The sequence below is a fragment of the Myotis brandtii genome, unplaced genomic scaffold (genome assembly GCF_000412655.1).
Source record: "Myotis brandtii unplaced genomic scaffold, ASM41265v1 scaffold133, whole genome shotgun sequence".
Classification (NCBI taxonomy): Eukaryota; Metazoa; Chordata; class Mammalia; order Chiroptera; family Vespertilionidae; genus Myotis; species Myotis brandtii.
Genome location: NW_005354718.1, coordinates 1,722,153 through 1,732,491, shown reverse-complemented (window position 1 = coordinate 1,732,491; position 10,339 = coordinate 1,722,153). Strand labels below are relative to the sequence as shown.

General features: G+C 40.9%; 1 protein-coding gene across 1 annotated transcript in view; it reads right to left on the bottom strand.

The window, feature by feature from the left end:
• The window catches only part of RAD51 (RAD51 recombinase), a 25,993-nt gene that overhangs the window by 6,711 nt on the left and 8,943 nt on the right, over positions 1 to 10,339 (bottom strand). The window contains exons 4-6 of the mRNA XM_005860248.2: positions 4,550 to 4,667; positions 3,360 to 3,451; positions 1,717 to 1,811 (exon numbers count right to left, since the gene is read on the bottom strand). Of these exons, the coding sequence (XP_005860310.1) occupies positions 1,717 to 1,811; positions 3,360 to 3,451; positions 4,550 to 4,667 (305 nt within the window). The remainder of the gene's footprint in view (positions 1 to 1,716; positions 1,812 to 3,359; positions 3,452 to 4,549; positions 4,668 to 10,339) is intronic.

The window sequence follows — 10,339 nt, the reverse complement described above, 5'->3', positions numbered from 1 at the left end:
AGAGGAAGGGAGAGGGATAGAGAGTTAAAAACATCGATGAGAGAGAAACATCCATCAGCTGCCTCCTGCACACCCCCTACTGGGGATGTGCCCACAACCAAGGTACATGCCCTTGACCGGAATTGAACCTGGGACTCTTCAGTCCACAGGCCGACGCTCTAGCCACTGAGCCAAACTGGTCAGGGCACTAAATATTATTTTTGATGTTACTGTGAATGGGACTGTTCTCCTAATTTCTGAATTGTTCATTGCCAGTATAGAGAAACTGTAACCTACCAGCTTGCCGAACTAATTTAGTTTTAATAGTATTTTTTTTTTTTTTGTATGTGTGTAGATTTCTTAGGATTTTCTACATACAGGATCATATCATCGGTAAATAGTTTTATGTCTTCCATTCCGATTTGGATGCCTTTTATTTTCTTTCCTGACTGCACTGGCTAGGACTTTTAGTAAAATGTGGAATATAAGTGGTGAGAGTGGACACCCTTGCCTTGTTTCTGATCTTAAGGAAAAAGCATTCAGACTTTCACCATTAAGTATGATGCAAGCTGTACGTTTTTTGCAGTTGCCCTTTATCAGGGCATCTGATAAATGTTCTATCCATTATTGAGAGTGAGATATTGGTCCCCAACTATTATGGTTGAATTGTCTATTTACCCTTCAATTATGTCAGTTTTTGTTTCACATATGTATGGGCTCAGTTATTAGATGTTTATAGTTATACTTTCCCGATAAACTGACCTTTTAGTTATAAAATGTTCTTCTTTGTCCCAGGTAATATTTTTTGTGTATCTTAAAGTCTATTTTGTCTGATATTAGAGTAACTACTAGAATTCTCTAATGGTTACTGTTTGCATGCAAATCTTTTTCCATCCTTTTACTTTCAACCTATTTGAGTCTTTGAACCTAAGGGGTTTCTCTGTAAGACAGCATATAGTTGGATCTTGTTGGGTTTTTTAAATGCACTCTGGCAGCAACTCATAGATTTCTGACTAAAGAAGAATGCTTTTCTCTACTACATACATACACCATTGGAATCCTCCTATATAATAAAAGGCTAATATGTAATCGACTGAAGGGCAGAACAACCGGTTGCTATGACGTGCACTGATCACCGGGGGCATTCACTCAATGCAGGAGCTGCCACCTGGTGGTCAGTACACTCCCACAGGGGAGCGCCGCTCAGCCAGAAGCTGGGCTCATGACTGGTGAGCGCCTCTCCCACCTCCGCAGCAGTGCTAAGGATGTCCGACTGACGGCTTAGGCCCACTCCCTGCTGAGCGGGCCTAAGCTGGCAGTCGGACATCCCCCGAAGGCTCCTGGACTACGAGAGGGCACAGGTCGGGCTGAGGGGCCCCGAGTACACGAATTTCGTGCACCGGGCCTCTAGTATGGAGTAATACGAGAAGACGATGCTCAGCTGGTGTGGCTCAGTAGTTGAGCATTGACCCATGAAATGGGAGGTCACAGTTCAACTCCAGGTCAGGGTACATGTCCAAGTTGTGGGCTCTATCCCCAGTAGGGGGCGTGCAAGAAGCAGCCAATCAATGATTCTCTGTCATCACTGATGTTTCTATCTTTCTCTCCCTCTTTGAAATCAATGAAAATACATACATTTTTTTTTAAAAACGAAGACACTGTTCAACCATACTAACGCTATAAATCATGACAGTGACAGGTACAGCCATACTTCTCTCATCTAATCCAGTAACCTACCTCTCAGCCACTGCTAGCAGCCGCTCTGGCCTAAAGGTACCCTCGGTGTCAATGTACATGGCCTTTCCTTCACCTCCACCCCGGTCAATGGGAAGCTAGAGAGAACAAAAATAACAGTAGAAATGAACACCGTACTTCTTTTTTTTTTTTTTAAATATATTTTATTGACTTTTCACAGAGAGGAAGGGAGAGAGATAGAGAATCAGAAACATCGATGTTTACATTGATCAGCTGCCTCCTGCACACCCCCCACCGGGGATGTGCCCGCAACCAAGGTACATGCCCTTGACCGGAATTGAACCTGGGACCTCTCAGTCCGCAGGCTGATGCTCCATCCACCAAGCCAAACCGGCCAGGGCGAACACTGTACTTCTTATATAACTGACCAACTTACCTATGATTCTATAAATTCCCCCTCTTTCCAATAAGGCAAAGGGAAAAAATCACCTCAAAGTGGTCAAGGGCACGTGCCTCAGTTGCAGGCTCGATTGCAGGCTTGATCCTTGGTCTGGCTGGGAGATGTGCAGGAGGCAACCAATCAAAGTGTGTCTCTCACATCAATCTTTCTCTGTCTCCCCCTCCCTTCCACTTTCTCTAAAAATCAATGGGAAAAATATCCTTGGGTGAGGATTAACAAAACAAAACAAAACAAAAGAGCATGAAGGTTGAAGAACTGATAAAGCTGTCTTTACTGAGTGAGAAAAAGTAAGCAAAAATGCAGAAACAGTAATCTGCCTAGCAGTACTGAATGCTAACCTAAAGTTTGTCATAAATTTAAAGTGAAGCCAATCAGCTCTATGGTATGATTTTTCTCTAGTATGATCAGCTATTTGAGAATAGGCATTAAAAAGACAGGATTCAGCCCGGACGGTGTGGCTCAGCGGTTGAGTGTCGGCCTATGAACCAGGAGTTCACAGTGAAACTCCCGGTCAGGGCACGTGCCCAGGTAGGATGCGTGCAGGAGGCAAACAATCAATGATTCTCTCTAATCATTGATGTTTCTATCGCTCCCTCTCCCTTCCTATCTCTGAAATAAAACAAAACAAAAACAAACAAAAAACATACTTAAAAAAAATTAAAAAGACAGGGGTCATTGAGATTGGCATCTCTTCAGGTATAGGATATAAATCTGAGGGTATTGGTAAAGGAATGACTTTTTTAAAATATATTTTTATTGATTTTAGAGCTGGAGGGAGGGAGAAATAGAAACATCAATGATGGGAGAGAATCATTGGTCGGCTGCCTCCTGCACACCCCACATTGGAATTGAGCCTGAAACCTGGGCATATGCCCTGACTGGGAATCAAACCATAACCTCCTGGTTCCTGGGCTGACGCTCAACCACTGACCTGCACTGGCCGGGGTGGTAAAGGAATGACTTTAATGATGAATCATAAAATCTAGATGGTGAAAAGGGGAGATAAAGCCACGGGAGGCCTGGGGGTTGGTAAGAAAGTATTTGAAGTCAATGATCTGCAAGTTTCTATGATGTGGAAGAATTTTGCAGTAGGAATTTATTTTTTAACTAGCACATGGGATTCTTGAGAACAGAGAAAGTGCCTTAATATCCATCCCAAAAGATGCTTGAAAACAGTGGAAATAACTTCTTGCTGGTTTGATTAGTTAGAGGCCCAACAGCTCACCTGGCATGTTACAGCCAATGTATGACAGATCTGGGTCTTCCCAGTTCGGAATTCTCCAAACATCTCTGTGATGGATCCAGTTTCAATTCCTCCTAAGAGAGCAATAAGAAACACCTCTTAGCACAATACAAATGTTTAGAAACAATAATCATAGAAATGTTTTTGGAGCTCATCAGAAAGATATTTACAGGATGATACAGCGGCACAGAGGGGAGGGCTAACACTTAAATTTAAGTGTGATTCCTGAACTCAGGATATTTTGCACTCTATAAAAAGATAACTTGAATGCTTAAATATCTGGGGAAGCAACAAGAATCAAATCTAACTTAGGACAGCAATGCTTCCAAAAGTTCAAAAACTATAGTTTTCTGCCCTGGCTGGGTAGCTCAGTTGGTTAGAGCATCATCCCAATACACCAAGGTTGCGGGTTAGATCCCTGGTCAGGGCACATACAAGAATCAACCAATTAATGCATAAATAAGTGGAACAACAGAAAAAAAGAGGAAAAAAAATAAGTGGAACAACATATCAATGTTGTTCTTTCTTTTTTCCTCACTCTCTAAAATTTAAAAATAAATAAAAGCATAAACAAAACTATAGCTTTCCATAAAGTCCTGAAGATTAGTGTAAACTACAGTGCGGTATTCAAACATGGAGTTTTTTTTTTTTTAATATATTTTTATTGATTTCAGAGAGGAAAGCAGAGAGATTGATAGAAACATCAATGATGACAGAATTATTGATTGGCTGCCTTCTGCACGTCCCTTACTGGGGAATTGAGCCCGCAACCTGGGCATGTGCCCTTGACGGGAATCGAACCCAGGACCCTTCAGTCCACAGGCCAATGCTCTATCCACTGAGCAAAAAAACCAGCTAGGACCAAACATGGAGTGTTTTAATCAGCCATCAGATTCTCAAACTTGTGTGTTAAAGTAGAAGATTAAAATTATTTCTTTAGGCAGAGGGAGCTTACTCTCTGAATGCAATATTAAATGGAGATTAAATTATTTAATTGGCAGATCACTTTAGCATTTTACAAGTCAGGTCCCACCCTGGAGCAGTCTTACTTCATAAATGTGAATACTTCTCTTATCTCTTAATCATATCTAACACATGTACTTTAGTTTTGTTCTATGACCTGGATGCTTTGCTAACTGCAGTTCACAAAATAGGATAAGGAATTACTACACCTTGAAGTAGTTTGTCCAGTTCTTTGGAGCCAGTAGTAATCTGTATGATCTCTGATCGCCTTTGGTGGAACTCAGTTGCAGTGGTAAAACCCATCGGAACTAATTTAGCTGCCTCAGTCTGGGAAAAACAAGAAATGTCAAATCAACAAAAAAGCTTACCAAAACAAGAACCAGGCATATAATAGGAAGAAACAACATCTAACAAATTTCCATTATGATTTCTCTTTAAGAAGTCATCAAAATACTAGTAGTTCGCCCTAACCGGTTTGGCTCAGTGGATAGAGCATCAGCCTGTGAACTCAAGGGTCCCAGGTTCAATTCCGGTCAAGGGCATGTACCTTGGTTGCGGGCACATCCCCAGTGGGGGGTGTGCGGGAGGCAGCTGGTTGATGTTTCTCTCTCATCGATGTTTCTGACTCTCTATCTCTCTCCCTTCCTCTCTGTAAAAAATCAGTAAAAATATATTTTAAAAAAACTATTATAGACGCACACATATGTGCTTCATCTAATTTATGACAAATGTGACAATACCGTACAAAGTCCAAAACAGATTTAAACGTTCATTTCCTGTACCATCAACCATAGGTTATACAACTTTCTATCTACTTTGTTAAATGAGGACATTTGTCCTTTGATCTCTTCTCCTTCCATGTCTACTTCCCACCTCTGTCAGCTATTCCTTTTCTTTTACCTTTTACTTTTTTGTGACCCATTTGTAACCTGTTTTGTAGTTACTTATACATCTTCAATAATCAGTCTATCAGTTGATCCCAAAATTTAAAAATAAATGCATTCCCAAACATGTGGGAATAAAATACCACACTCCTAAATAACCAATGAAGCCAAGAAATCTCAGGGGAAAATACTGAGATGAATAAAAACAAAGACACAAACACCAAATCTTATGGGATGCAGCAAAAGCAGTGTGTAAAGGGAAATCTGTGGCTATAAACGCCTATGTTAGAAAAACCTTTAAAAAAAAAATCCTCACCTGAGGATATTTTTTCCATTTCTTTTTAGAGAGAGTAGAAGGGAGGGAGGAAGGGGGGAGAGAGAGAAACACTGATGTGAAAGAGACACATCGAAATATTTCCTTGATTGCCTCCCACATGTGCCAGGACCAGCACCAGGGATCTAACCTGCAAATCCAGGTGCTCGCCCTTGACCCAGAACTGAGCCTGAGACCCTTTGGTGCATGGGCAAACGCTCTAACCACTGAACACACTGGCCAGGGCTATAAGAATCTTAAATAACCTAAATGTCCATTTTAAGATACTGGAAAAAAAAAGAAACAAGCAGAAAGAAGGAAATAATATTAGAGCACAAATTAGTAAGATAGAGGACAGAAATATAATAGGAAAAAATCAACTAAACCAAACCTTGATTCTTCGAAAAGATCATTAAAATTAATAAACCTTACCCAGCAGGCACGGCTCAGTGGTTGAGCATCGACCTATAAACAGGGAGGTCACGGCTCATTCCTGGCCAGGGCACATGACTGGGTTGGGGGTTGGAGCTCAGTACCAGGTAGGGTCCATGCAGGAGGCAGCCGATCAATGATTCTCTCTCATCACTGATGTTTCTATCTCTCTCTTCCTCTCTGAATTAATAAAATATGTTTTAAAAAATTAATAAACCTTTAGCCAGACCCCTCCCCACCAAAAAGATTAAAATCAGGAATGAAAGAGGGGACATCACTACCAACCTTACAAAAATAAAACGATACCAACAAATAAGACAACTTAGGTGAAATAGGTAAATTTCTAGAAAGATTCAAACTTATTCAAGTAGTAAAAAAACCAAATCAAGGTACTGAAAGATCAGTTGAGCTTGAGTCTAAATTCAGTAAATAAATTGAGTCTGCACTACAAAGATAAAAGAAAGTCTGAACAGATCAATAGCAAGAGATTAAACTTAAAATTTAAAAACTTTCTCAAAACTTCTTTATACATTCTTTTTAATTTTTTTTAAAATTGATTTTTAGAGGAAGGGAGAGGGAGAGAGAGAAATATAGATATGAGAGTGAAATATTGGCTGCCTCCTTTCATACTCTCTATGGGGGACTGAGCCCGCACCTGGGCATGTGCCCTGACCGGGAAATTGAACTCTTTGGTGCACAGGATGATGCCCAACTGAGTCACACAGGACTCTTTTTGTAAAAAATTGATTTTTAGAGACAGAAGGAGGGAGGGAAGAAAAGGGGGAGGGGGGAGAGAGTGAGGGAGGGAGGGAAGGAGAGGAAGGGAGAAAGAGAGCGCGCGAGCCAGCGTGCAAGCACACGCCCAACATCGATTTGTTGTTCCGCTTATTTATGCACTTGTTGGTCGATTTTTTCCCAGTGGTTGATTTTTGCATGTGCCGTGATTGGGGATTAAACCCCCAACCTTGGTGTATGGAGACGAGGCTCTCACCAACTGAGCTACCCTGACAGAGCTCTTAAAACTTCACTTAACAATTCATTCCAATGTTTGTTAGTTTTGTACATATAATTCATCGCAGAACCAATTGTGTGACAGAAATACAATTGTTTTGTTACATTATGTCTCTCAAAAGTTTGTCAAATTCAAATGAATTCTTTTTTATACTAAAACAGTTTCAAAATCATGCTCTATTTTACCTTGCTTTTATATCTGAGCCACGTCTCTCTAGTATTCTCTAACTTTATTCATTTCTCAAATTTTCCAACGGCTCAATCTCACTATGTATTCTACTAAATCCTTTCCCCCCTCTGAGATCTTTCTTTCTCCAACTGCACTTTCTGCTCTCTAGGCTAGCTCCTATCCTGGGCCTTCCTTCACTTAGTACTTGAGTTGGAGCCACTCTAACCTAGATCCCATGTTTTTCCATCTTCAATCTGGTAAAGTATATCCTCAAGTAACTTCATAAGAAAAAATGGATGAGAGAAAAATGTTCTGAATTCTTGTTTCTGAAATTGTTTTATTCTGCCCTAATATTTGATTAATAATGTTACTATATATAGAAAGCTAGGCTTAAGATTATTCTCCCTCAGAGCTTTAAAGGCATTGCTCTACCTGCTTCTATCACCCAGATTTCTGACAGAAAACGCACTTTCTGATGATTGTTCCTTTAGAGGTCACTTACTTTTTTCTCTCTGAAATCTTTCAGAACCTTCTCTTTATGATTAGTATACTGAAATTTCACACACTGATTTGTCTAGGTGTTCATCTTTGATACTCTATGGGGTATTACTATATAAGACTTTTGCTTCTCTTTAACTCTGTCAATTTCTCTTGTATTATTTCTTTGAGAATTTCTTCCCTTTTTCCTGTAACTTCTACTAATCTTCAGGATGAATGAAGATTTAGTAGATTTAGAAAATAAAAATATCAAAGAAAGGGGGGAAGAAGCTAATACACCAATATTGAAATCTAGTTAATGTATGCTAAAATATTTAGGGGAAAATGTATTAATTTCTGCAATTTTCTTTGAAAGCATAAAAAAAAAAATCCAAGATGGACTGACTGCTGGATAGAGAGATAAACAGGTGATAAATCAAGTATATTAAAACTAGTGGCCCGGTGCACGAATTTGTGTACATCGAAAGGAAATTAATTAGAAGAAATATTTTAATATTGCTATTCACCCTTTCTCTATAATAGAAGTGTCAACCAAATTCACAATCGACAATGACAAATGGAAACACACGGGTGTGATTGGCACGAGAGCTTTATATGTATTGCGCATGTGTGAGTCAACTTAGCCTTCTATAGATATAGAATAAACTTGTTTAGTTATACCTGCTTTCTGATTTAGCTAAACTTTTTCCAGCCCAGTGAAGCACCCCAACTTCTCTTTCAGGTAATTGTCAGCAACACAGCAGTAATTATCAACATGAAGCAGATTATCATTGAGGATCATGCAGGGAGAACAAAGGGTAAAATATTTAACTACAGCAGTGTTTGACTATATTCTGCACAGTGAGAAAACCCAAGTCATTTTCAAGGTCCACCATTTCTTACTTCTTTTCAGTTGGGTCAAGTTTCTAAGCTTTCTAAATCTCCGTGTTCTGGCTAATGAAAAGAAAATAGGATTCCACTGAGTCTCCTATCTACCTACTCCAGGACTTCTGTGAGGATCAAATGAGATGAGGCATGGGAAAATGCTTCACACACATTTAATTAAAGTGTAAATGTTTCCGCCTAGGTATAAAGCAAGTCATGACCCTGGGCTGCAGAAACTCCTAGTTGCTAGGAAGAGGAAGCTGGGCGTCGCTATGTGATGTCATTACCTGGCGCCCACAGTGACTGTTTCTGGGCTGGCCTTGGGGTCTCAGCAGCGACAACTGTGATTTGGTGGGCTGTCGCTCCATGGTGGTGGTGGGCCCTGTGTCCCACTTGGGGGAAGCAGAGTGTTGCTTTGTTGGCCAAGTCCGCGCTGCCCGTTTCTCGGTAAATGCCAAGTGTGCATCACGGCAGCTCCTTCGTTGAGGGTCTGCCCCTTGGTGGTCAGTGCACGTCATAGCAAGCAGTTGGATAGTGGGAAGGACACTTAGCATATTAGCCTTTTTTATATATAAGATGTTAATGGTATAGCCCAGGTGATGGGTATATGACTGTTCACTATATAATTCTTTCAGCTTTGCAATAAGTTCAAAAATTTTAATAACAAAATGTTGAGAAAACTCAGGAGATGCTTTACCTTCTTTTCATTTTAACCTCTACATTTTCTTGTCTATGAGCTCTTAAAGGAACAGAATATTAAACCAAAGGGAAATTTGAAGTAAAAACTGTCCAATTGCCTAATCTGGCAGAACTTTACTTCTATTCTTATACTTAACAAAATAAGCTAGCTTTTATCTGTGCCAGGCAGAAGTCTTTAGAAGTTTTAGACAGCCAAGAACTATCGAACCCTCGGACACAAAACATAAAATATCAAGTAAAAAAAATATTTTAAAAAATATCCATGCTGAATTTGTCAGTGCTATGGTGGTGTACCAAGCAAGAAAGAACAGCTCAACAAAAGCCAATGACAATTTCTTTTTACTACCCTACCCTCAACCCCCTTCCCTCTGGTAACCACCATTCTGTTGTCTGTGTCTATGAGTTTCAGTTTTATACCCCACATGAGTGAAATCATATGGTTCTTAGCTTTTTCTGGCTTATTTTTGCTAAGCATAATATTCTCAAGGTCACAGATCATGTATCATAGAAATGTACACTTGAAGCCCATATAATCTTATTAACAAACTAGAGGCCCGGTGCATGGATTTGTGGGGGATTGGCCAAAACTGGCTCTCCAACACCCCCCGAGGGGTCCCGGATTGCAAGAGGGCAGTTCTTGGGTGACACACTCCGGAATTGGGCTCCTCCTCCGGGGTGCATCACCCAAGAACCACAGCTGCCAAATCACTGCAGCACAGCAGCTCCTGCATTGAGCGTCTGCCCCCTGGTGGTCATTGCACATCATAGCTACCAGTCGGATGGTCGAACTGTCGCTTAGGCTTTTTATATATAGACTAGAGGCCCAGTGCACAAAAATTTGTGCACTGGGGGAGTGGAGGGAATCCCTCAGCCCAGCCTGCGCCCATTCACAGTCCAGGACCCCTTGGGGGATGTCCACCTGCCGACTTAGGCCCACTCCCCGGGGGATCAGGCCTTAGCTTGCAGTCAGACATCCTTCTAGCAGCCAGGGAGCCCTCGGGGGATGTCCAACTAAAGGCTTAGGCCCCCTAAGGATCAGGTCTAAACCTTTAGTTGGACATTCTTAGTGCTGCCACAAAGGTGAGAGAGGCTCCTGCCACCACCTCTGCACTGGCCAGCCATGAGCCAG